Source organism: Saimiri boliviensis, chromosome 9 (assembly GCF_048565385.1).
Source record: "Saimiri boliviensis isolate mSaiBol1 chromosome 9, mSaiBol1.pri, whole genome shotgun sequence".
NCBI lineage: Eukaryota > Metazoa > Chordata > Mammalia > Primates > Cebidae > Saimiri > Saimiri boliviensis.
In genome coordinates, this window is record NC_133457.1 from 57,020,085 (window position 1) to 57,047,893 (window position 27,809).

General features: G+C 36.3%; 1 protein-coding gene across 1 annotated transcript in view; it reads right to left on the minus strand.

Annotated features, from left to right (window-relative positions):
* Nucleotides 1–1,282: 1,282 nt before the first annotated feature.
* DIPK2A (divergent protein kinase domain 2A) overlaps nt 1,283–27,809 on the minus strand; it is a 35,570-nt gene continuing 9,043 nt past the window's right edge. Inside the window, exons 2-3 of the mRNA XM_003930929.3 lie at nt 13,909–14,212; nt 1,283–10,207 (exon numbers count right to left, since the gene is read on the minus strand). Of these exons, the coding sequence (XP_003930978.1) occupies nt 9,876–10,207; nt 13,909–14,212 (636 nt within the window). The 3' untranslated portion in view covers nt 1,283–9,875. The remainder of the gene's footprint in view (nt 10,208–13,908; nt 14,213–27,809) is intronic.

The following is a 27,809-nucleotide window of genomic DNA, read 5'->3' on the forward strand; positions in this document are numbered from 1 at the left end:
ATGTTCCTGTAGCACTGTAACAAGGATGGACAACTTTCTACTAATCCCCACAGTGTCAATCATATGTTAAAGATAAAAGATGTGTGACAGGTTAGCGGTTCCTCAAAAAGTTAAATGTATAATTATCATACAACCTAGCAATTCCACTCCTAGGAAATTGAAAACAGGGATTCAAACAGATACCTATACACCAGGATTCATTGTGGCATTGTTCACAATAGCTTAAAGGTAGAAACAAACCAAGTATCTATTAACAGGTAAGTCAGCAAACAAAATATGGGTACATTATGCTAAGCGAGAGAAGCTAGGTAGAAAAGAAAAAATGCTGTATGAGTTCACTCATATGAAATATCTAGAATAGGCAAATTCAAAGAAACAGAAAGTAGATTAGAAATTACCAGGGGCTCTATAGAAAAAGGAAAAATGGGGAATTATTGCTTACTGGGCACAGTGTTTCTGATTGGAATGATAAAATATATTGGAAATAGATAGTGGTAATGGTTACACAACATTGTGAATGTAATTAAATCCCCTTCATTGTATTAGATTGGGGCAAAAGTAATTGCTGATTTTGCCATAATGGCATAAATTACATGCACAGTGTTGCACTTTTTTTTTTTTTTTTTTTTTTTGAGGCAGAGTTTCGCTCGTTACCCAGGCTGGAGTGCAATGGCACGATCTCAGCTCACTGCAACCTCCGCCTCCGGGTTCAGGCAATTCTCCTGCCTCAGCCTCCTGAGTAACTGGGATCACAGGCACGTGCCACCATGCCCAGCTAATTTTTTGTATTTTTAGTAGAGACAGGGTTTCACCTTGTTGACCAGGATGGTCTCGATCTCTTGACCTCGTGATCCATCCGCCTCGGCCTCCCAAAGTGCTGGGATTATAGGCTTGAGCCACCGCGCCCGGCCCAGTGTTGCACTTTTAACGGCAAAACCACAATTACTTTTGTAACAACATAATACATTAAAATTGCTAAGACGGCAAATTTTGTTTTATGTATTTTACCACAAAATAAGGAAAAAAGACATATTGGAAAAAAAGCACTATAATTCATCAATTAAAATTTTTTTCAAATTTTAACATATACGAAACCAACAGTTGTTTTACAGTAAGTGGTGTCTGTCTGTTGTTAGCCAGGCAGTAGCTGTGGAGAGGCACCAATGCCTGCACATGTTCAAATCTGGTTGTTATTCCAGTTGTTACTGGAAAAGTGTAACCCCTAACGTTTCAGTCAACAAACTACTCAAAAACCACTTAAGAAGGAAAATATGGGACCTAGTTCTTTTTTTTTTTTTTTTTTTTTTTTTTTTCTGAAACATTCTTACATCTACTGGGGAGTTCAAGAATGTACCAACATCAAAGCTTACTTACATAGTTGGTGGCTATGGCATGAAGAAAAGTTTTAAGACAGTACTGGAGCACTCGTCTGAAAAACGTGGTTTCACCGGTGTTCTTAATAGCATAGGGGTGATACATAGTGTGGGAAAACATGTACATGAGGTCTCTGGACAGAAAAGTGAGTCAAGAGCGTAGGTGAATCCAACATAGAATGTTTTGCAAATACCTGAGCCATTTTGCTTTTGCTCTTATTTTCCCTTTTCAATAAACACAAAAGCTTAAATGAGCTTTTTAAGTAAGTATAAAATAAAAATTCTAAACACAAAGAAGCTTAAATGATCCTTTTAAATAAGTATAAAATAAAAATTCTAAGTGATAAGAACTTACCACATCTGCTTTTAGGATGGGCAAATGATAAACCAAGCAGTTCACAAAAAATTAAATGGCCATCAAACTCATGGGAGACATGGTGAGCCTCATGAAGGTTGGCGCTAATATTCTACTTCTCAAGTTTTAGTGGAAGGACTTCCTATGAGTAGGACTCCCAGTCTGTATTTTCCCCTTCACCAGTGACTCATCTAAAGGGTGAATTTGAGACAAGGAGCTGGGCATGTGCAGTCAGTCACTCTCTCTTTCTCTTCCCTTTTAGTATGACTGTCTCATGAATCACAAATTCTCTGCTTCTTCATGTATGTTTCTCAAGGAGACATTGCCAATGACAGAAGGTCTCTGGTTTTCCCACTCTGTGACAAAATCGGAGAGGATTATTTCTGGGACACAGCATTAGGAAAACTACTGTTACCTTGGACACAAACTACAATCTAATAGTTTTTTTTTTTTTCTTTTCTTTTTTTTTTTTTTAAAGACAGAGTCTTGCTGTGTCAACAGGTGCCAAGCTAGAGTGCAGTGGCGTGATCTCGGCTCACTGCAACCTCCTCCTCCTGGGTTCAAGCGATTCTTCTGCCTCAGCCTCTCGAGTAGCTGGGACTACAGGCACACGCCACCACGCCCAGCTAATTGTTGTATTTTTTAGTAGAGACAGGGTTTCAACATGGTCTCGATCTCTTGACCTCGTGATCCACCCTCCTCGGCCTCCCAAAGCGCTGGGATTACAGGCACGAGCCACCATGCCCAGCCTACACTGTCTAACAGTTTTAACATGGCATAGATGACATTCCCTAGCTTCTTTATTCCTACATCTGTTTCTTATTCTAAATCAAGGAGGAAAGTAAGGGATGTTATTAGATTTTTCAAGCCTCATGAACAGATAAAGCAGTTTCAAACTAAGCAGTTGCAGACAGTTGCCTGTTTTACAGGTAATATTGATAATATTTATAAAAATTAATAAACAAATAATAGCCAGTGCTGGCTTGGCCTAGAAGAAGCCCATTCTTATACACTGTTTGGGGAATCTAAGTTGGCAAAGATCTTTGGGAGAGAATTTGGAAGTAATTTACATGATTAAATATGCACACCTAATTGCAACTAAAGCAAAAATTGACAAATGGGATCTAATTAAACTAAATGGCTTCTGCACAGCAAAAGAAACTATCAACAGAGTAAAAAGATAACCTACAGAATGGGAGAACACCTTTGTAAACTACGTGTCTGAAGGAGTCTGATATCCAGCATCTATAAGAAACTTAAACAAATTTACAAGAAAAAAAAAAAAAAAACATTAAAAAGTGGGCATGAACAGACACTTTTCAAAAGAAGAAATACATACAACCAATAAGCATATTAAATAAGCTCAATATCACTGATCATTAGAGAAATACAAATCAAAACCACAAGGAGATACCATTGCACACCAGTCAGAATACGTATCACTAAAAAATCAAAAAATAACAGACGCTGGAGAGGTTGCAAAAGAAAGGGAATGCTTATACACTGTTGGTGAGAGTATAAACTGGTTCAACCATTGTGAAAAGCAGTGTGGCAATTCCTGAAAGAGCTGAAAATAGAACTACTGTTCAACTCAGCAATCCCAAATACACTTGCAGGAATATAAACCATTTTATCACAAAGACACATGCATTTGTACGTTCATTGCAGCACTATTCAAAATAGGCAAGACATGAAATCAACCTAAATGTCCATCGATGGTAGAGTGGATAAAGAAAATGTGGTACACACCATGCAATACTATGCAGCCATAAAAAAGAATGAAATCATGTCCTCTGCAGGAACATGGTTGGAGCCAGAGGCCACTACCCTTAGCAAACTAATGCAGGAACAGAAAACCAAATACTGCATGTTCTTACAACTGGGAGCTAAATTATGAGGACACATTGACACAAAGTGGGGAACAACAGATACTGGGGCCTACATGAGGGAGGAGGGTGAAAGAGGAGCAGAAAAAATAACTATTGGGTACTATGCTTAGTACCTGGGTCACAAAATAATCTGTGCAACAAACTCCTGTAACGCAAGTTTACCTATTTAACAAATCTTCATGTGTACTCCTGAACCTTAAATAAAAATATGAAAAAAAATGCACATTTTGACCTGTAAATTTTCTTGCAGAAGTACTCATACATGTGCAGGGTCATTTGCATAACGATATTCTTAACAGCATGTTTAATAGTGAAAAGTTGGACATTAACCAGATAAATGATTAAATGAAGTATGGCATATTTTTATGTATAAATACTAGGCAATAATTTAGAGTGCAGGTTGGCAAACTGTGACCCACAGGCAAACTCCAGCCTGTTTTTCTTTTGGAGTTTTGTTTAGCATAGGCATCCAAAAGAGCAAAGTAGTATCTGGATCCACCCAAGGATTTCTCTCTTTGCCTTATAGCAGCCTCGATCCCTCCACCACCTCCTTGCCTAAGACACATGTTCTGCCAAGCTAAGGAGAAATACTCTACCTGATTCCCTGCCATTTTTACTGCTACTGTTTCCTTCCAATGATGAGGGTAGAGATGGAGTGACCCATTATTTGATTTTTAATGAGCTTGTACAATTTACCATGTTAGCTTCTATTGTGTTTTCTCTTTGGAGAACGTTAAGATTTAAGTTAGACTTACTGGTTTCGTATACTATAACGTATTTAATATAACATATATACAGTTTAGTATAATTTAATATAAATTTATATATACCTAATTAAAATATATGTAAATTAATTTATAACATATTGTTACTTATAGTAAAATGTTTCCTTTTGATATTTCAACTAAAGATAGAAAAGTTAGCTTCAAGAATAATTTGACAATAGTAATAGTCTTAGAACAGTCCTCCTCCCCTCCAAATTTATTATTTTTCCCCCAGCTGATTATAAATGCTTATCCTAAGAAATGCTAGGAAACAGAAACTTAAAATCTTCATGCCAAATCCTATTTTTGGCAAATTCATCTAAACCACAGAAAGTTTTCTGAAAGTATCTGCTGAATGCCTCTCTCCTGCTAAAACTAGTTTACAGTCTTGAGTTATAAAGAGGTAAACGTCATTGGTGGCTGTGCCCTGCCAACCAGCAAGAAACCAATTACTTATTCCTTGAAGTCCCTTCTTCCTCTCTGAGTAAACCATCAATGTTTATTTATTATTAAAATATTCTTGTATAGCACTTCACAGCTTACAAAGTGCTTTCCTACACGTTACTCGATCTGTCCAGTGACCCTGTAGTACAGTCAAAGAGAGAATTCTATGTGTGGACAACTGTCTCACAGACATTAAATGATTTGTCTAGAGCCACAAGTGGCAAGCGTCAAAGAAGAGATTCACTCTTTCTCTCAGAAACATCTAAGTATTCATTTAAAGTAGCTCAAAGATGCTTGTTTCCTCTTTTTAACTGCCTTTTATTAAATGGCATCAGAGAAATATTCTCTCTCCCTTGAAAACAAATGAGTACCAACTGTTTGAGATTTCTATTTATGGTTTTAATGACAGCAATGACTTTAACAAAGAAGGAAGATACAGAAATATCCTCAAAACTGCATTGTATCTCACAAAGAGTACACTGATCTATTTAGGTTTATATGACAAAAACCTGCCTGTAATCTTATTCTCCTTCCCCAAATACTTGAAACTAATTTGTCTGAAAGTCCTATTAAAGGATCACAGAATATAGTGTCCCAATGAGTCAAAAAAAAAAAAAAAAAGTCAAATAAACTCTACCCATGGTATTACCATAAATATATAAGCAATGTTTTATAAAGCAACTCTAAAAAAAATTGACTTTCAGAATTGCTGATGACACTATTGAAAACACACCTTTTAAGGTAAGTCTCAGAAAATATATGAGTGGGTGTGGTTTCCTTATCACTCCTCCCCACCAAAAAAAATATTACTAAGTGATTCTTCAAAAAAAGGAAAGAAAATTTATATGGAGTCTTAGGAGTGGTTTTTTTCAAGATGCAAAATTAAAATGGATGAGCTTATCCAAGACATTCACCTTATCATTCAGTTGTTCAAATTTCAACTTTTTCAAAAAGTTGATTTATTCAAATGAGGATACAAAGGTGACACTTGCATTTTTGTGTTTCTTATATATTTTAATATAATGGTCCCTCCTCCTTTTCTCTACAACTTGCTAAAGATAACCAAGTCATTTATCCTGTAGAATCACCTGTTCAGAATTTTGTTGACTGCATCCCCATGGTGGCCTTTAACATGTTCCTTTGTGCTGTTCACTCTCCATTTACTGATAGGTGTATGGGCTTGATTTGATTCAGAGTTTTTGTATTTTGGCCAGACACTTAATAGGCGATGCTGGGTACCTGTTGAGTCTTATCAGAAGACACATTACTGTAAGGTTGACCAGTGGGGTCCAGTGTTGCCATTCTCATCTATCCTTACAAGGTGTCTCCATCAGCTTTTCAGTTAATAGTCTCTGAAGCCATTGATGATCGTTGCTTAGATTTGTCCATTTAACAGGAATTGAAGAACAGCGTTATTCTAACACTCCTTCTGCATTTGTTAATTGAAATAATTCTAAGTATTCTACCAATGTTTCCCCTCATAATTTGGTGATCCTGAGGTAAGGTAGAATAAATGTTTTTCTTCAATGTAGCAGTTTTCAGAATCCTTTCAAAGGTGACCGAGGTACTTTGTTATTTTTGCTTGCTGGTTTTAGTAGCATTTTGAACGCATAGATTTACATATTTATAGTAACATGTTGCAATAATTGCAGTTATGTCTTACTAATCATGAAATTGCGACATCTGTACAGTCAGTGGTACAGAATCCCTGCAGTTGAATCCAGAGTTTTCGAGAAAAACAATGGTGTTTGAGAGTTTTCCTGCTTTGGTGATACTGAGTTTTCATTTTTAATTTTTTAGATGTAAAATAGTATTGTGAGGCTGGGCATGGTGGCTCACACCTGTAATCCCAGCACTTTAGAGGGCAGAAGGCGGTGGATCACTTGAGGTGCACAGTTCAAGACTAGCCTTGCCAATGTGGCTAGAAACCCCATCTCTACAAAAAATATAAAAATTAGCCGGGTGTGGCAGTGGGCGCCTATAATTCCAGCTACTTGGGAGGTCTGAGACACAAGAATCACTTGAACCCAGGAGGAAGAGATTGCAGTGAGCCAAGATCATGCCACTGTAGGCCAGCCTGGGCAACAGAGTGGGACTCAGTCTCAAAAATAAAAATTAGTATTGTGTTTAATTAGGAGAAAATGCCTAATATAAATCCAATGATACATCTCAGATTTGCTTCAAAATAAGCTGGAGGCAACTATGGCCACATGTTAACTTTTGAAGTTAATATAATGATAGTTATACTATTGTTCATTATGTTATTCTCTTGCATACATTTGAAAATTTCCATAATGAAGTTTTTTTTACATTCCATGTTAGTGGTACAAGTTTTTTAAAATTCAGTCCTACAGAAAAAGAAAACACACATAACCTTAAGCTGTACACATCCAATCAGATAGTTCCCACAAAATTCTAATCGAGTGCATGCAAGAGGAAAAAAGTAACTTATCTACACAAACTCACTTTCCACTCAAGAAAAACGTGGATATCTGAAGTTAAGAAATAGTCTGAAAAGTGTGATTCTTAAAGTATTCTTTATTAAGATCATTAAAAGTTGTTGAAACAACTTTATATTATAAAGGCACAGGGAGACAGTTTGATAAAATATTCAAATTAACAGTAACTTACAGTACAAAAGACAATTTTAATGCACATACAAACCCCAAATGTCTGATTCAAAAATATTTTACTGCGTCTATTAATGGGCAATGATTAAAAATATAAATTGCTGCCATATAATAAATATCTGATAGTGAACATCTTGATAGCAAAGTGAACAAAATACTTATTGCTTTTTCACTTACCTATTTTTCCCTGTAATTTTAAATCCCTAATTCTTTTACTATCTTCTTAACTTTTCCCAAAGATAAAATAAATTTCACATAATTTCATGGAGGGGAAATGGTAGTTATACAAAACTACCTCAAGTAGCAATCACTGCTGGCAGTGTTTTCTCACTTTCTGTTCTGCAATCGCAATCACACTTCCAAAAAGAAAAGCAAATGTTCACTAAACCGTAGACAGACGACCTCTTTGTGACTGGTATTGTAAGGTTTATAATGAAAACTTATCAAATATAAAAGGTGCTCCCTTTTGAAAAAGTGTTATTTTATTTGAAGTTTTGAGTAAGAGGTGAGTGTTTGACAATTTTAACTACTCCCCTCAAAAATTTCCCAAAGTTGCAAAAAGGGTCAGTTTAGTAAATTTCCCAGCACTTATATGCTTCATTGAGGGCCGGTTGATACATGCAATGCACTAATGTGTAAAAATTAACATAATGCAACTATTTTATGATGGAAAGCTCTTACCTTTTCCTTTCAGTTTTTAAACTGGGATTAAAAACTTCACCCCATCCTATTTTTATAGCAACTTAGTTTTAGATGGTACAAGTTGAATTTCCATCACAAGACAAAATAACGTGAAAGCATTATTCTTGTTAATGCTATTTCAACTTAAGAAATATCTACATTGAAGTATTTGCTAATAATTGTAAAGTTACTTAACCGTATGTCATGTTCAGACAGTATGTAGCAGCTAGTAACGTGCCTGGCACAGAGTTGATGCTTAATAAATAGTTACTGAATAAACAAAAAAGAAAAACCTGGCTTTGGTTGTACATACGTTAATCACTTTCTGATTTAGAATAAGATCAGTCTAGAACTCACTACCGCACACTACATCAAAACTTTGCTGTAAACAAAAGTAACAACTTCAAACAGAAAAAATATTACCGGTTAGTGATAGTCAACTTATATACTGTAACATTTTTTAAAGAGCCCACACATTTCCATCCAAATACTTAAATTTGATGTTTGGATGTTTAACCATTAGGTAAAAAAGACCAAAGTGGGCTGACTGGTTAACTTGTCTGCTTTACAGTAATAATGATTAGTTCATCAATAAATAAAAGGCTTTGATGCCTGATTAAATTCAAACAACGGCTACCATGTAAATTTTGCAAAACTACCCATGAATAAAAGGTAGGATAACTTTAAATTACTTGAAAGCGGTAGTTTAACTTTCAGCAGAAAGAATAACCAGGAAGATCTGAATTTAATAATGACAGAGCTAACATACTGGAAGTAGGGTGGTAAAAATAAGTATGTGATCAACTCTATTTTAAACTCTAAACATGAGACTAGGTGTAGTATTTCTTTGGCATATGCATGACTATCTTGGACTAGTTAACACTTTTTAGATACTGGATTGTATTTTTTTCTGAATCAAAATGAACATCAAGGTATAGATTGCTAGTATATTCTTAAAGCCTTTAGTAAAGGATAAAACGACATTTCGCAACATATGCCGAACTTCATGTTTAGTGTACACTTGTAATTGTTGGCACTGAGGGATATAACTTTTAAATAACCTGAAATGATATCATGCAATGGTGAAACTACAGAAGGTGGTAAAAAGAAGTATTTACATAATATTTAGGTTTCTTTAAAAAAAAAAAAACAAAGTAAACCTGGGAATCCTGCCCTAACTGTAAATAACGTACCAAATAGCACTGAATGAGAACTAGTCAAAATTTAAATGAATACCTACAGTAACCTGAATGTTCAAAATTTAACTTAAAAAAGTAACAAAAATGGGGAAAAAACCCTACACATCAGAAGGAAAAAGTGGCCTATAAAACAGGCCAATCTAACTTGACATTCAAAGTAAATGCAAGAGATTCACAAAATCATGATAGTAAATGCAAACTAAGTACCAAGTATCCTTTGATACACAAGCCAATGTACTATCAGACTCATTTCCAATAGCTTAACAATATTCATTAATCCACTCAAGCATTCCGGGGCAGGGGAGAGCAGCTGCTGACAGCTCAAGCCTCCAAAGTATAAGAACATACTTTTTTGCAGAAGCATCGTGATTTTTGAAGTAATGTCTTATTTTGATGGATGTTAACATTAAGATCTATCAGTGCAAGTTTATCATCCTCTCAATGTAATACTTCCAAATTTCGCTTTTTCAGATAGTTTTTGGTGGTTTAGTTTTACCCAGTGCTGTTTAAATGGAGAAAAAAAGAAACGTTCACCATAGACTACCTCACATTGTTACTTAATTGTGCCAGATATTCACGCAGTTCTTTTGCAGCCTGGAATCTGCCATAGCGCTTCTTTGGGTTGGCACACTCATCCAGCAAGGCCTCGAGGCGGCCATCTTTGGCAATTTCACTTGGCGGATCATGAAGGAGTCCTCCAGAAGTGCCACGCCAGGTGGCATGTCTGGATAAGAGGTTCTGACAAACAGCATAGTAATTGTGGTCCACAGTGGCACGAGTACAAAGAATTTCTTTTGAAAATGATAAGCAAGCCTCCTTATCACAGTCATCAAATTTGCTTTCATACCACACATCCCAATTTTCAGGTTTATCTGTGAAAGGAGGAAAAGCAGAGGTAGAAAAAAAAATTAAAATATAGTTTTCATTGCTTCCAAAAATGGAGTATTTCACTAATTAATAGTATTGGTTCTATACTTTTAGGTAAAAGCATATTATAACTTTAAACATTTAAATACATAAATTCATACAAACATTTACTGGGACCTCATCAATGCCAGGCAGAAGGATTCAAAAAGGCCCCTACCACTTACAGGTTTAGCCTAGTGACTTTCCATCATACACAGAAAGTGCCATAAAGAACTAGGACACAATGTTACAGGAATAGTGGGGAATTAGCACTTTCCCTGGGGCTATAGAAAGCTGCAAACAGAAGAACATCTTATTTAGGTCCTAAAAGATAACGAATCTGAAAAGCAGCTTGGAAAAACAGCATTTTGGGTTCAGACCACAGTGTTATACAAAGGCATGGACTTGAGAAATCAGTTCAGTTGGTTCACGAAGCAGTAAGTTCACTGTGCAGACTGTGAGAAAGGTACTTGGCAAGGAGATACAGAAAACAAGTTGTAACCGTGTAATCATAACCATAATTTATTTTATAGAAAGATAACTCTGTGTTGAAGATTAGAAGGATTAAGATCATGACAGCAACTATAGAAAGCCCAGAATGAAAAGCTAGATTGGAGAAACATTTCAGGCAAAAATTAATAAGTATATGACATATGGTATATGACATAAGTGTATGACATTAATAAATATTTGACATCGTAGTATCAATATTTTATATATAAACAAAATAAACATAAAGGAACTGTAAGGTGTCAGATGGGCATGTCATATGTGCAACTAGAACTAGACTTGAAACTTATGACTTTGAGGTAAGAGGGATAACAGGCTTATAGAGAACACATAAGCACACACGTACTTGAAGGAGCCAAGCCTTGAAAAACAATAGCTAGCTGTACAGAAGAGGGAAGAGGCATTTTTGGAAGAGGAAACTGCATATGGGAATGCCCAGAAGTGGGCCAATTCATTCAGGAAAACAAAAGACCATTGTAGCAGAAGCAGCAAGAGCAATAGACAGAGGGGTATTAAAAATGAAGCACTCGAAAAAAAGATACACACACACACACACACACACACACACACACACACACACACATATACACAAGGCTGGGCAGGGTGGCTCATAACTGTAATCCTAGTACTTTTAGAGGACAAGGTTAGAGGACTGCTTGAACACAGGAGTTTGAGACCAGTCTGGGTAACACAGTGAGACCCAACCATTACAAAAAATTAAAAAATTAGCCAGGCATAGTGGTGTGTGCCTGTAATCCCAGCTACTTGGGAGGCTGAGGCAGGAGGATCACTTGAGCCAGGGAGGTTGAGGCTGCAGTGAGCTGTGATTCCACCACTGCACTCCAGCCTGGGTGACAGAGACCCTGTCTCAAAAGAAAAGGAAAGAAAAGAAAAAGAATGAGAAGAGGGCCAAGTCACACAGATTATGCCCTGGTTAAGGAGTTTGGATTCTACTTGAAGAACAATGGGAAGTCATTAAAGCTATTTAAGCAAAGGAGTAGTACGATCAGATTTATGTTTTCTGAAGGTTATTATTTCAACAGAAGGAAGGTTACTATTCCAAAGGAGAAAAGAACTTTAAAAAGTTGATAAAAATCACAATCACTTCACAAGTTTGCCAGTTAGGTGGTTGCTAATGGCAAGGCAGATGTCTAAGTCAGGTTTTAATGGACTAAGGAATGAGCAGAGGCCAAGGAGGCAGAGAGGCAATAAATACTTTTAAAAACAGTGGACAAGCAAGGAGAAGCAGAAAAGTCTTATGTATTCTTTTTATAGGGAGGCAAGAGAAGTTGGATATTAAAGGAAGGAGGTGGGGCATTGAAGAAAATAACTGATGCAACAAGTTCTGAAGAAGAATCTATCTGAAAAAGAAAGATGTATGTGTGTTGTTTTAATGAGGTTTAGATGATAAAGAAGGATACCAAGGGAGTTGCCACAGCAAAACCTCAATTTCCCTGTGAAGAAATAAAATAAAGGTAAAAATAAAATAAAATAAATTTACTAGAAAGTGGAAAGAAAAGAGAGTGAATGAATAGACAGAGGCTTTTGCAAAGTGGCTATTTAGAGGACCCATGAGACATTTGCAAAGAACTGACCAGAGTTAAAGTAGCACGAGAGCAATGCTCACTGTATGAAATGCAAGAATACAGAAACTATATGGTTGGATTCATCTAAGGTCAGGAATTAATAACAATTATTCCAGGAATGTCTGCATAAAATAAATAAAATTATTTTACAAACACTGGAATACTTTTAGGTTTAGGACAATTGCACAACTCTATGAATATACTAAAAACCACCTGCTTGTGTACACTTTAAAAAAGAAACCACAGTATATGCTGCGACAACATTCACAGATACAGGAAGAGGTAAATAGGGAGCAGAATACGCCAGCAAGGTGTTCACTTCCTATAGGAGGATCTACATGGTAAGTCAAGAAAGAATCAGAAAGTAGTCTGGTAAGTATAAAATCTGAACAAAGGAGTGGGAAAAATCAAGTATTTAACAGGGTCATGCTAAGATCATGCAAAAAGTAAATGTTAACTTAATATATGGCTCTCACATAAACTTTTCCCCAGGTGCCACAGATTTTCAGCCTTTGTCAAAAGATACTCATATCACTTTTACAGGAAGGAAAAGAGGGGATTTAAAAATGTTAAGACCCTCAACATGGAGCAACAACCCTTTGGTTTCTTTTTCTAACTGAAGTGGTTATAGACCTACAGGCTTTGTCCTTGATGCTTTAAAATTCTATAGCATTTAATTTTCAGACCACTTCAGACACTACCCATCTACAGAACTCAAAAATAAATGGAAAAACAAAGTTTTCAGTGAGATGTAATAATCAGAATGTCAAACCAAACTCAGAGCTTGCAGTGCCAGGAATCATCAAAATGGTTAAAAATAAAACAAAACCATTATCGTAGTGACCCCCACAGAACAACAGAACATCCCTGCAAGAGGTCCCATAGAAAAATGAGGCCTCCATGAGAGCAATACAGTTAATTCTGGTAGCCTGTAACAATATATTAAATTTATTTCTGCATTAGATTCTTAAACCACAGAATATAGCACACAGTATGCAAAAGATATACACATACACATACAATATATTTGTGTCCAACTGAATACAAAGAATATTTTGCTAAACATGCAGAAACTGTGACTAAAAGTATAGAAATACAATGATTTAGTATAATTGGTTCCCAACTGCTGATAGTTCAACTTAACGATTTTTCATTGCTGCAATGGTGCAAGTGATACTCATTCAATACAAACCGTATTTCAAGAACCCATACAACCATTCTGTTTTTCATTTTCAGTACAGAATTCAATATATTACATGAATAAAATTATATTCAACAGTTTATTATAAAATAGACTTTGTCATAGACTATTTCCACCCTAAGCCATGATGTCTCATAGATGTATTTCAAATTACAGTATTTCCAACTTACAATGATGTTATCAAGATGTAACTCCCTACTAAGTCAAAGAGTATCTGTATTTGTTTATTGACAGTGGTTACATAAAGCAAAGAAAGACGCTTAAAGTTGCCATCTAAGGAGGAAACTCAAAACTCATTTTATACAAGTATAAACATTATTTTGACATAGGAAAAAATGAGCATTAAAAAATCTAAAAATTATATACTTACTTTGTCTAATTAATCTTTTGTCAGCAACCAAAACATTTTCAGCATCCACAATGATTACCTTCCCATCTCTAGGACCAACTGCAAAATTGTCAAAGCTGACGTCCAGGAGGTAGAGTGCAAATTCAAAGTCATTGTTTGTAAGTTGTTCTGCTATTTCCATTAATTGCCAAGCGAGGTCAACTCGTTTCTCCCATGGCGCATTAAAGTAACTCCAAAGTTCTTCTCCAACATAATTTACAGCCACCATTCTTCCACAAGCTCCAAGATACTTTGCAAATGGCCAACCTTCATCAGATGGAAAACTCTACAAAAGAATTGTCTTAATATTATAAGAGATTCTTATGACGATATCCTAGGGCTATCCTCAGATTCTTTAGCAGAGATTGCTACTAGTATGAATTTGGATTTTCTTATTACATTCAACAGTTTATTAGAGACTAACTTCATTTTTTCCTAACTCATACCAGTACTATGGACCTGAAAAAAATTTTAAATAGATAACTTTACATTATAAAGCTAAAACAGGACGACAAGTCTTTTTCTCAAAATCTAAGAACCAAACTGATCAATAAAAGGTAAGATACTGTCTTTGTTACCAAATGTAAAAGTATTTATGCTTTCCTTTATCTTCACTTGCGTAAATGTAATCAACCAATCCTTTTATTTAAAGACAGCACCGCAGCCTATTAACCAGCAGTTATTTACCAGTTATCAGGGCACTGTGTTATGGTGGCAATTAAGGATGAACCAGTCTCCATTTAGCCACAGGCTTTTATTTTAAAAGAGCATGCAGACACCGAACAAATAATTATGAATATGAAAAGTGTTAGTTACTAAGCAGTGGTACAGGTCCCAGAGAGGCATTTAGTAGGGGCTTACCTAGGCAGGAAAGCAGGTGGTGGACTTCAGGGAAGGATTCTTTTTTTTTTTTTTTTTTTTGAGACGGAGTCTCGCTCTGTCTCCAGGCTGGAGTGCAGTGGCACCATCTCAGCTCACTGCAACCTTTACTTCCCAGGTTCAAGCCATTCTCCTGCCTCAGCCTCCCAAGTAGCTGGGACCACAGAAGCCTGCCACCATGACAGGTGAATTTTTTTTTTTTAACTAGAGACGGGGTTTCACCACGTTGGCCACGATGGTCTCATCTTGATCTCCTGACCTTGTGATCCACCCGCCTTGGCTTCCCAAAGTGCTGGGATTACAGACATGGTGAGCCACGACACCCAGCTCAGAGAAGGATTCTTGAGAGGTGTCTTTTATCCTACATCCCAAGGTTGGGAAGGGACAAACTGATATCCTATTAATGCAACCTCCACTCTGAGCACATTTGGTCCAAGTTCATCTTGTTCCCCTTTCCCAGTCATATTTTCTGTTCTCCTTGGCCCAGCCTCAAAATTATTGTCATCTTAGCAAGGTTTTCCAATGGATTTTAAAACTACTGAGAGGATTATCATCCTAAAAAAAAAAAATAGTCTTCCATGACCACGAACAGTCATTTTCACCTTAGGTAAAATAATAGGCTTTATCTAAGATACTTTCCACTGCTAAAATACGTAACTAGAAAATGAACATTGGAGAAAAAAAGGAATCAATAAATGTGTGTGTTCTGACTGCTCTATCAACCAGCCATTCCCCTATCTCTCCCCTCTTCCTGGGCCTCCCTGTTCCCTAAAACACAACAATATTGAAACTAGGCCTATTAATCGTACTATGGCCTCTAAGTGTGCAAATGAAAAGAGTTGCAGTTCTCTCAGTTGAAACCAAAAGCTAGGAACAATTAGGCATAGTGAGGAAGGCACATCTAAAACTGAGATAGGCAGAAAGCTAGGCTTCTTAAACCAAACAGCCAAGCTGTGAATGCAAAGGAAATGTTATAGAAAGAAATTAGAAGTGCTACACCAGTGAACACACAAATATTAAGAAAGCGAAACAGGCTTATTGCTAATAGGGAGAACGTGTTAGTGATCTGGATAAAAGATCAAATCAGTCACAACATTCCCTTAAGCCAATACCTAAGTCAGAATAAGAACCCAAGTCTCTTTAAATCTATGAAAGCTCAGAGTTCCAAAGAAAAGTGTGAACCTAGCAGAGGTTAGTTAACACAGTTTAAAAAAAGATTCATCACCATAATATAAAAGTGCAAGGAGAAGCAGCAAGTACTGATGTAGAAACCATAGCAAGTCATCCACAAGATCTAGGTAAGATAATTAATGCAAGTGACTAATCAATAGATTTTCAGTGTAGATAAGACAGCCCTCTATTGGAAGAAGGTGCTCCCTAGGACTTTTACAACTAGAGCAGAGAAGTCAATGCCTGGCTTCAAAGCTTCAAAGCAAAGGGCAGACTCTTATTAGGGGTTAATGCAGCTGGTGACTTTAAGCTGAAGCCAATGCTTGTTTACCATTCCAAAAATCCCAGAACCCTTAAGAATGATGCTAAATTGACTTGTCTGTGCTCTATATATGGAACAAGACAGCCTGCATGAGAGCACACTGGTTTATAGCATACTTTATGAAATACTTTAACCCCTCCATTGAGATCTACTGCTCACAAAAGAAGGTTCCTGTTGAAACATTATTGCTCATTGACAATGCACCTAGCTACTCAAATGCTCTGATGGGGATGTGCAAGGAGATTCATGTTGTTTTCACACCTGCTAACACAACATCCATTCTGCAGCCCACAGATCAAGGAGTAATTTCAACTTTCATGTCTTATTATTTAAGAAATACATTTTATAAGGCTATCACTGCCATAGACAGTAATTTCTCAAATGTATCTGGGAAAAGTAAACTGAAAATCTTCTGGAAATAATTTGCCATTCTAGATGCTATTAAGTGTATCTGTGATTCATGGGAGATGGTCAAAATATCAATATTAACAATGAGAGTTTGGAAGTAGTTGATTCCAAACCCCACGGATAACTTTGAGGGGTTCAAGACTACAGGGGAGGAAGTAACTACAAACAGAGTTAAAATAGCCAGAGAACCAGAATTAGAAGTAGAGTTTGAAGATGTGGACACTAAACTACTGAAATCTCATGATCAAACTTGAACAGATGAGGAGTTGCTTCTTATGGATGAGCAAAGAAAGTGTTTTCTTGAGATGGAATCTAATGGCAAAGATGCTGTGAATATTGGTGAAATAACAACACAGGCCTTAGAATATGACATAAACTTAGTTGACAAACAGCAATAGAGTTTGAGAGTACTGATTCCAATTTTGAAAGAAATTCTACAGTGAGTAAAATGCTATCAAAAACATGGCAAGCTACTATTTCATGAAGAATCCTTCACGAAAGGAAAAGTCAATTGATGCAGCAAACTACACTGTCATCTTATTTTAACAAATAACTGTCCTACCCACCCTGATCAGTCAGCAGCCAACAACATTGAGGCAAGACCCGCCACCAGCAAAAAGATTACAACTCACTGAAGATCTGGCTCAGATGATCATTAACATTCTTTAGCAAAAAAAGTATTTTTAACTAAGATATGTATATATTTTTAGACATGATGCTTATATACTTAGTAGACTACAGTATAATGTAAACAGAACTTTTTTATGCACTGGGAATCCAAGAAATTCACGTGACTCGCTTTATCATGATGTTTGCTTTATTGAGGTGGTCTACAACTGAACTTTTTTTTTTTTTTTGAGACAGAGTTTTGCTCTTGTCACTCAGGCTGGAGTGCAATGGCGAGATCTGGGCTCACCGCAACCTCCGCCTCCTGGGTTCAAGCAATTCTCCTGCCTCAGCCTCCTGAGTAGCTGGGATTACAGGCACGTGCCACCATGCCCAGCTAATTTTTTTGTATTTTTAGTAGAGACGGGGTTTCACCATGTTGACCAGGATGGTCTCGATCTGTCGACCTCGTGATCCACCCGCCTCGGCCTCCCAAAGTGCTGGGATTACAGGCTTGAGCCACCGCACCCGGCGAACTGAACTCTTAATATCTCCAAGGCATGCCTGTATCAACATGGACTACTCTGTTGCTAGAAACTGAATAATCTACAATTTAGTGACTACAAAATGAGGCTCTTCTTGTAGCTCTTAGAAAAATGGGCAATATTAATTTTGCCCTGAGTTTTATAAAATTGTCCAAACGCAATAATATCCTTGCATTAGTTTTTACCAACTTTAAAACAAAAAACAAATTGAGAATTATACTTCATCCAGAATTATCCGATTTCAATTGCTCCCTTTCAGCTATATCAATGCACAATAACTGTACTTGTTCTTTGTGTGTATAACCTGTTTCTCTTAAATTTTAATATTGTAGCTTTGTGATGAAAACCTAATAATATAAATGAAAAACTTAGATATATATGAATCTTTAATTATTAAACATTTATATTGATTCCATTTTAATTGATTGATTCCATTTTAGTTAGGCAATCATAGCTACCGGTTCTTTAAAAATTAGAGGTAAACATATTTCTAATTTTGTACCTGAGAATTTTAAAATTTCTTTTGGGCATCAAAAAAAAAGAGATTACTCGTGTCCAATATGCAGTACAAAAACTGCTGAGGAACCAAACACCATTCTCAGCTATTTCCCCCAAATTTAAAATACCTCCATGACCATGAAACTTTTGTTAGACAATTACAAAAGATTTAACTATTTCCCAGAAACATTCCTGTATAAAGACCCTGACAGAAAAATGAAAGGACTAAAATAATATGGAAGATTACAGTTTTGTCACGCAAAAAGAAAAACAAAAAACTCGTCCATACATTATTGGTATATTATTGACATGCCATATTGTAGAACAGATATAAACATATCTTTGTGAAAATAAAATGGTCTTTGACAACAGGAGAAAAGGGAAACCTTGCCAACATATGCACATGTACAAATGCTTCCTCGTTTTTGGAACCTTTCCAACTGACAAACGACAGTCAAAACTACACTTCATTACCCAAGTCCCCCATAGCAGAAGGTGAAATATATGAACAAATGTCACACTGAGAAACTTTATATCCATAGAGTGCTTTCTGACAGTGTTAACTGAAATTCTGTTATGCCTCATTTTAGGAAGAGCACTATAGTTCTTTCATACAGTTTGCTACCTAATCTTTTGGAGGAACTTTAATAAATGAATTCACACCATTTGCTCAGATGACAAAAATATTTCATTGTCTAATCAAAATAGTCAGATTTCATTACTGATAATATAATTCTATCAAATATACTGTAGTCCAGAGAAAATGCTCAAGGAAAGCCAAAATAATTGTAATTTGCACTTAAGGCACTTCTGGCTTAGAACCAAATTACCATGGTCAAGCAGAGTTTGAGAGACAAAATTTATATACATCAGAACTTCAATTTATTAAATATATCAAGCAGTAAGAAAACAACTTATTCCTGATAGCCAAACTCTCGCAGCACATAAAAAACACATTAGGTATGATAGAAAGTTTATTGCTAAGGCCTACATTTTTCTATTTAAAACAAAATTTAAAAATCAGATTTTTCAAATTGTCCAGCACAAGCATATAGTTTAAAGTAATCTGAAATAAAATGTGATTATTTTAACAACTTATTTACAATTGAAAAAAATGTACAAATACTTTCTAACTGAAGAAAGGTATATTTAAATTTAGAATGACTCCAATCCTAACTAGATTGAAGGCACTTTACTTAATTTTGCAAGGCTTTTAATCAGGATTGAATTTATGTCATAAAGTGTAATATATAAAGTTCATAAAAGTAAATATTAGTTTAAGGTTGTACAAAGGCCCCAAACAGTTATATATTTACTTTTCTATAATTGAAATTTTTTTAAAAAATTAAGTTAGTAATAACTAAAGAAAATGTCTTTAGAAAAGTAGCATGGTGGTCAGGCGCGGTGGCTCATGCCTGTAATCCCAGCATTTTGGAAGGCCAGGATAGGCAGATCATGAGTTCAAGAGATCAAGACCATCCTGGCAAACATGGTGAAACCCCATCTCTATTCAACATACAAAAATGGGATGGGCATGGTGGCACATGCTTGTAGTCCCCGTTACTCAGGCAGCTGAAGCAGGAGAATCACTTGAACCCAGGAGGCAGAGGTTGCAGTGAGCCAACATTGCGCCACTGCACTCCAGCCTGGTAACAGAGCAAGATTCCGTCTCAAAAAATAAAAATAAAAAGGAGTATGGTTAACTGCTGAGAGCTGAAGAAATATTAAATGCTTTCACTTTTAATTTACAAAGCAAAATTTGTTTTGAATATGAAACCTAATACAAATCACCATGACTAGGCATCTTTTTAAAATTTGGTAACAAAACCACAACCTACTTCTTGGATGGTATACAATTCAAATAATACTAATAACAATACTACATGCACTGAGAGCATCTTAAAGCCAAGATTTCTGGAACAAAACCACTAAGTTACCCTTAAGAGAAGATGATATATAATGTATAGAACGAATATTAAAGACTGGACAATTTAGCTACCTGATTCTTTTTATAGGAATGTAATATTTCATAAAATTTTTATATTTAAAGGCCAATATAGTATATAAGTAGAATAATGAACCTAAAATTACAATGCTAGATTTTGAAGTCCTTTCCAACCCTACCTCTCACTAGCTATAACCATGGCAAAGCAGCAACTTCTTTGAGCTTTGGTTTCTTCCTCTGTAATAAAACTGGAATAATTTGTATCACCATATTCATCAGGGCAATATAAGGATCAAAGAAAAAAGATATAAAAGGTAATTTGTAAATTTAATACTACTTAGAATAAGGAATTGTTTACCAAAGTATTTATACTTTCTTTTTATAAAAAAATTATACTTTAAGTTCTGGGACACGTGATGAACGTGCAGGCTTGTTACATAGGTATACATGTGCCATGGTGGTTTGGTGCACCCATCAACCCATTAACTATATTAGGTATTTCTCCTGATGCTATTCCTCCCCTAGGCCCCCAATCCCCCAAGAAGCCCCAGTGTATGATGTTCCTCTCCCTGAGTCTATCTGTTCTCATTGTTCAACTCTCACGTATGAGTGAGAACATGCAGTGTTTGGGTTTTTGTTCCTGTGTTAGTTTGCTGAGAATGATGGTCTCCAGCTTCAACCATGTACCTGCAAATCATCCTTTTTATGGCTGCACAGTATTCCATGGTGTATATGTGCCATATTTTCTTTATCCAGTCTATCACTTATGGGCATTTAGGTTGGTTCCAAGTCTTTGTTATTGTGAATAGTGCTGCAACAAACATACATGTGCATGTGTCCTTAGAGAAGAATTATTTATAAGCCTTTGGGCATATACTCAGTAATGCGATTGCTGGGTAAAATGGTATTTCCTGGTTCTAGATCCTTAAGGAATTGCCACACTGTCTTCCATAATAGTTGAACTAATTTACACTGCCACCAACAGTATAAAAGTGTTCCTATTTCTCCATATCCTCTCCAGCATCTGTTGTTTCCTGACTTTTTAATGACTGCCATTCTAATTGTCATGAAATGGTATCTCATTGTGGTTTTGATTTGCATTTCTCTAATGACCAGTGATGATGAGCTTTTTTTCATATGTTTGTTTGTTGCATAAATGTCTTCCTTTGAGAAGTGTCTGTTCATATCCTTGGCCCACTTTTGATGGAGTTGCTTTTTTTTCTTGCAAATTTAAGTTCCTTGTAGATTCTGAATATTTGCCCTTTGTCAGACAAACAAATTGCTAAAATTTTTTCCCATTCTGTCGGTTGCCTGTTCATTCTGATGATACATTTCTTTTGCTGTGCAGAAGCTCTTTAGTTTAATTAGACACCATTTGTCAATTCTGGCTTTTGTTGCCATTGCTTTTGGTGTTTGAATCTCGAAGTCTTTCCCCATGCCTATGTCCTGAATAGTATTGCTTAGAAGTTTTCTTCTAGGGTTTTTATGGTTTTCGGTCTAACTTTAAGTCTTTAATCCACCTTAAGTTAATTTTTGTATAAGGTGTGAGGAAAAGGTTCAGTTTCAGTTTTCTGTATATGACTTTCCCAACACCATGTATTAAATAGGGAATCCTTTCCCCATTGCTTGTTTTTGTCAGGTTTGTCAAAGATAAGATGGTTGCAGATGTATGACATTATTTCTGAGGACTCTGTTCTGTTCCATTGGTCTATATATCTTGTTTTGGTACCAGTACCATGCTGTTTTGGTTACTGCAGACTTGTATTATTACAGTTTGAAGTCAAGTAGTGTGTGCTTCCAGCTTTGTTCTTTTCACTTAGGACTGTCTTGGCTCTATGGGCTTTTTTTTGGTTCCATATGAAATTTAAACTAGTTTTTTTTTTTTCTAATTCTGTGAAGAAAGCAAATGGTAGCTTAATGGGGATAACATTGAGTCTATGAATTAATTTGGGCAGTATGGCCATTTTCGCAATATTGATTCTTCCTATTTATGAGCATGGAATTTGTTTTCTTATTTGTTTATATCCTCTCTTATTTCCTTGAGCAGTTGTTTGTAGTTGTCCTTGAAGAGGTCCTTTGCATCCCTTGTAAGTTGTATTTCTGGGTATTTTACTCCCTTTGTAGCAACTGTGAATGGGAGCTCACTCATTATTTGGCCCTCTATTATTGGTGTATAGTAATGCTTGTAATTTTTGCACATTGATTTTCTATCCTGAGATTCTGCTGAAGCTACTTATCAGATTAAGGAGATTATGGGCCAAAATGATTGGGGTTTTCTAAATATACTATCATGTCATCTGCAAACAGAGACAATTTGACTTCCTTTCTTCCTATTTGAATATCCTTTATTTCTTTCTCTTGCCTGACTGCCCCGGCCAGAACTTCCAATACTATGTTGAACAGGAGTGATGAGAGAGGGCATCCTTGTCTTGTGCTGGATTTCAAAGGGAATGCTTCCAGCTTTTGCCCATTCAGCATGATATTGGCTGTGGGTTTGTCATAAATAGCTCTTATTCCATTGAGACACATTCCATCAATACCTAGTTTCTTCAGAGTTTTTAGCATGAAGGAGAGAATTTTATCAAAGGCCTTTTCTGCACCTATTTAGATAATCATGTCCTTTTTCTCATTGGTTCTGTTTATGTGATAGATTAAGTTTATTAATTTGTGTATGCTGAACCACTCATGCACCCTAGGGGTGAAGCTGACTTGATCATGATGTGCTGCTGGATTTGGTTTGCCAGTATTTTATTGAGGATTTTCACATTGATGTTAATCAGGGATATCGGCCTGAAATTTTCTTTTTTTGTTGTGTCTCTGCCAGGTTTTAATATCAGGATAATGCTGGCCTCATAAAATGAGTTAGGGAGGAGTCCCTCTGGTAGAATTCAGCTGCAAACCTGTCTGGACTTGGACTTTTTTTGGTTGGTAGGCTATTAACTGCTGCCTCAACTTCAGCCCTTGTTACTGGTCTGTTCAAGGTTTCAACTTCTTCCTGGTTTAGGCTTGGGAGGGTGCAAGTGTCCAGGGATTTATCCATTTCTTCCAGGTTTACTGGTTTGTGTGCATAGAGTTGTTTGTAGTAATCTCTGATGGTAATTTGTATTTCTGTGGAATCTGTGGTGATATCCCCTTTATCGTTTTTTATTGCATCTATTTGATTCTTCTCCCTTTTCTTTTTTATTAATTTGGCTAGCTGTCTGTCTATTTTGTTGATCGTTTAAAAAAATCCAGCTCCTGAATTTATTCATCTTTTGAAGGATTTTTTGTGTCTCTATCTCCTTCAGTCTGCTCTGATATTAGTTATTTCTTGTCTTCTGCTAGCTTTTGAGTTTTTTTTTATCTTGCTCCTCCAGTTCTTTCAATTTTGATCATAGGGTGTCGATTTTAGATCTTTCCTCGCTTCTCTGGTGGGCATTTATTGCTGTAAATTTCCCTCTAGACACTGCTTTAAATGTGTCCCAGAGATTCTGGTATGTTGTGTCTTCGTTCCTGTTGGTTTCGAAGAACATCTTTATTTCTGTCTTCATTTCATCGTTTATCCAGTTGACATACAAGAGCCAGTTGTTCAGTTTCCATGAAGTTGTACGGTTCTGAGTTAGTTTCTGAAATCTGAGTTCTAATTTGATTGCACTGTAGTCTGAGAGACTGTTTGTTATGATTTCTGTTCTTTCGCATTTGCTGAGAAGTGATTTACTTTCAATTATGTGGTCAGTTTTATAGTAGGTGCCATGTGGTGCTGAGAAGAATGTATATTCTGTGGATTTGGGGTGGAGATTTCTGTAGATGTCTATTAGGTCCACTTGGTCCAGATCTGAGTTCAAGTCCTGGATATCCTTGTTAATTTTCTGTCTCGTTCATCTGTCTAATACTGACGGGGGAATGTTAAAGTCTCCCACTACTATTGTGTGAGAGTCTAAAGTCTCTTTGTAGGTTAAGAACTTGCTTTATGTATCTGAGTACTCCTGTATTGGGTGCCTACATATTTAGGATCGTTAGCTCTTCTTGATGCATTGATCCTTTTACCGTTATGCAATGCCCTTCTTTGTCTTTTTTGATCTTTGTTGGTTTAAAAGTCCATTTTATGAGACTAGTATTGCAACTCCTGCTTGTTTTTTGCTCTGCATTTGCTTGATAAATCTTCCTCCATCCTTTATTTTTAGAGGAGTGGGTACCATTCTTTCTGAAACTATTCCAAACAATCCAAAAAGAGGGAATCCTTCCCAAATCATTTTATGAGACCAACATGATCCCGATACCAAAACCTGGCAGAGACTCAATAGAAAAAGAAAACTTCAGGCCACTATCCATGATGAACATAGATGCAAAAATCTTCAATAAAACACTGGCAAACCAATTGCAACAGCACATCAAAAAGTTTATCCATCACCATTAAGTAGGCTTCATTCTGAGGATGCAAGGTTGGTTCAACATATGCAAGTCTATAAATGTAATCCACCACATAAACAGAACCAAAGACAAAAACCACATGATTATCTCAATAGATGCAGAGAAAACCTTTGACAAAATTCAACAGCACTTTATGCTAAAAACTCTCAATAAACTAGGTATCAAAGGAACACATCGCAAAATAATAAAAGCTATTTATGACAAACCTACAGCCAATATCATACTGGATGGGCAAAAACTGGAAGCATTCCCTTTGAAATCCAGCACTAGACAAGCATGCCCTCTGTCACCACTCCTATTCAAGATAGTCTTGGAACTTCTAGCCAGAGCAACTAGGCAAGAATAAAAAAATAAAGGATATTCAATTAGGAAAAGAGGAAGTCAAATTGTCTCTGTTTGCAGATGACATGATTGTATATTTAGAAGACCCTATTATCTCAGCTCAAAATCTCCTTAAACTGATAAGCAACTTGAGCAAAGTCTCAGGATACAAAACCAGTATGCAGAAACCACAAGTATTTCTATACACCAATAACGGACTAACAGAGAGCCAAATCATCAGTGATCTCCCATTCACAATTGCTACAAAGAGAATAAAATACCTAGGAATATAACTAACAAAGGACATAAAGGACCTCTTCAAGGAGAACGACCAACCACTGCTCAAGGAAATAAGAGAGGACACAAACAAATGGAGAAACATTTCATGCTATGTTTAGGAAGAATCAATATTGTGAAAACGGCCATATTGCCCAAAGTAGTCTATAGATTCAACACTATCACCATCAAGCTACCAATGACCTTCTTCACAGAACTGGAAAAACCACCTTAAACTTCATATAGAACCAAAAGAGAGCCTGCATAGCCATGACAATCCTAAGCAAACAGAATGAAGCCGGAGACATCACACTACCTGATTTCAAACTATACTACAAAGCTACAGTAATCAAAACAGCATGGTACTGGTACCAAAACAGAGATATAGACCAATAGAACAGAACACAGGCCTTGGAGGCAACACCACACATCTACAACCATCTGATCTTTGACAAACTTGACAAAAACAAGCAATGGGGAAACCACTCCCTGTTTAATGAATGGTGTTGGGAAAACTGGCTAGCAGTGTGCAGAAAGCAGAAACTCGACCCCTTCCTGACACCTTACACTAAAATTAACTCCAGATGAATTAAGGCCTTAAACATAAAAACCCTAGAAGAAAATCTAGGCAAAACCATTCAGGACACAGGCATAAGTAAGCACTTCATGACTAAAACACTAAAAGGATTGGCAACAAAAGCCAAAACAGACAGATGGGACCTAATTAAACTCCAGAGCTTCTGTACAGCAAAAGAAACAATCATTAGAGTGAACCGGCAACCAACAGAATGGGAAAAAAATTTTGGCAATCTACCCATCTGACAAAGGGCTAATATCCAGAATCTACAAAGAACTAAAACATACTACAAGAAAAAAACAAACCCATCCAAAAGTGGGAGAAGGATATAAACAGACACTTTTCAAAAGAAGACATACATGAAACCAACAAACATATGAAAAAATGCTCATCATCACTGGTCATTAGAGAAATGCAAATCAAAACCACATTGAGATACCACCTCATGCCAGTTAGAATGGCGATCATTAAAAAATCTAGAGACAACAGATGCTGGAGAGGATGTGGAGAAATAGAAACACTTTTACACTGTTGGTGGGAGTGTAAACTAGTTCAACCACTGTGGTGCTTCCTCAGGGACCTAGAAACAGAAATTCCATTTGACCCAGCAACCCCATTACTGGGTATATACCCAAAGGATTATAAATCATTCTATTATAAGGACACATGCACACGTATGTTCATAGCAGCACTGTTTACAATAGCAAAGACCTGGAACCAACTCAAATGCCCATCAACAATAGACATTTCCTGGACAAGGAAAATGTGGCACATATACACCATGGAATACTATGCAGCTATAAGAAACGATGAGTTTGTGTCCTTTGTAGGGACATGGATGAATCTGGAAACCATCATTCTCAGCAAACTGACACAAGAACAGAAAATCAAACACCTCATGTTCTCACTCATAGGTGGGTGTTGAACAATGAGAACACATAAACACAGGGAAGGGAGCATTACACACTTGGCTCTGTTCCGCGGGGGAAAGGGAGGGACAAAGGTAGGGGTTGGGGAGGTTGGGGAGGGATAACATGGGGAGAAATGCCAGATGTAGGTGATAGGGGATGGAAGTATCAAACCACATTGCCATGTGTGTACCTATGCAACAATCCTGCATGATCTGCACATGTACCCCAGAACCTAAAGTACATTAAAAAAAAAAATAGAGCCAAGAACCACTAAATTAGAGAAACATCTTTACTGACCTCTAGTAGTTTCTAATTCATAATGGAATATACAGACTAGTCACCAAACTTTTAAAATAATTGATGCTACGAGAAATGTAGAGAGCATCCACAAGCACTAAGAAATTTAAAAATTGGAAACATGAACACACATAAACATTGTATTTTAACTTGCTTTTTAATTTATTATTGATAAGCACAAAACAAATTCCAAATGCTGATATAACTATAATCTACTTAGATCAAAATCAAATATATTTTATGTGATCAATAAAGGAAATGTAAACTCAAAGAAATTTAGAGTTTAACTGTACCTCAATTGTAAATCAAGTTCAATCTTATTAGTACAGTGTTAAATGATTTACCTAAAGTCACACAGGTAGTAAGAAGCAAATTCAGGCCAAGCTATAATTATCTTTGCAAGATAATTATGCTGGAAAAATAAGGTAAGATTATTTCCCCTAAGTGATCTCCATCTAGGATGAGACCTAAAGGATGAGTTAAACATTAAGCAGACTGGAGATGGGGCAGTTTAGGCATATGTTAAAGCCAGAAAGTTATCTTCTCAGAAATGAATAAAAGACCAAAGTAGCTTCAGTGAAATAAATGAGGAAATGGCTTGAGGTAATGGAATCTGGAGATTGACGCAAGGACCAGATCATGCTGGGACTTACAGAATCAAACAGAACTCTTCAACAGATATAGCATGGTCTATATGTCATGCAAAAAACAAATATAT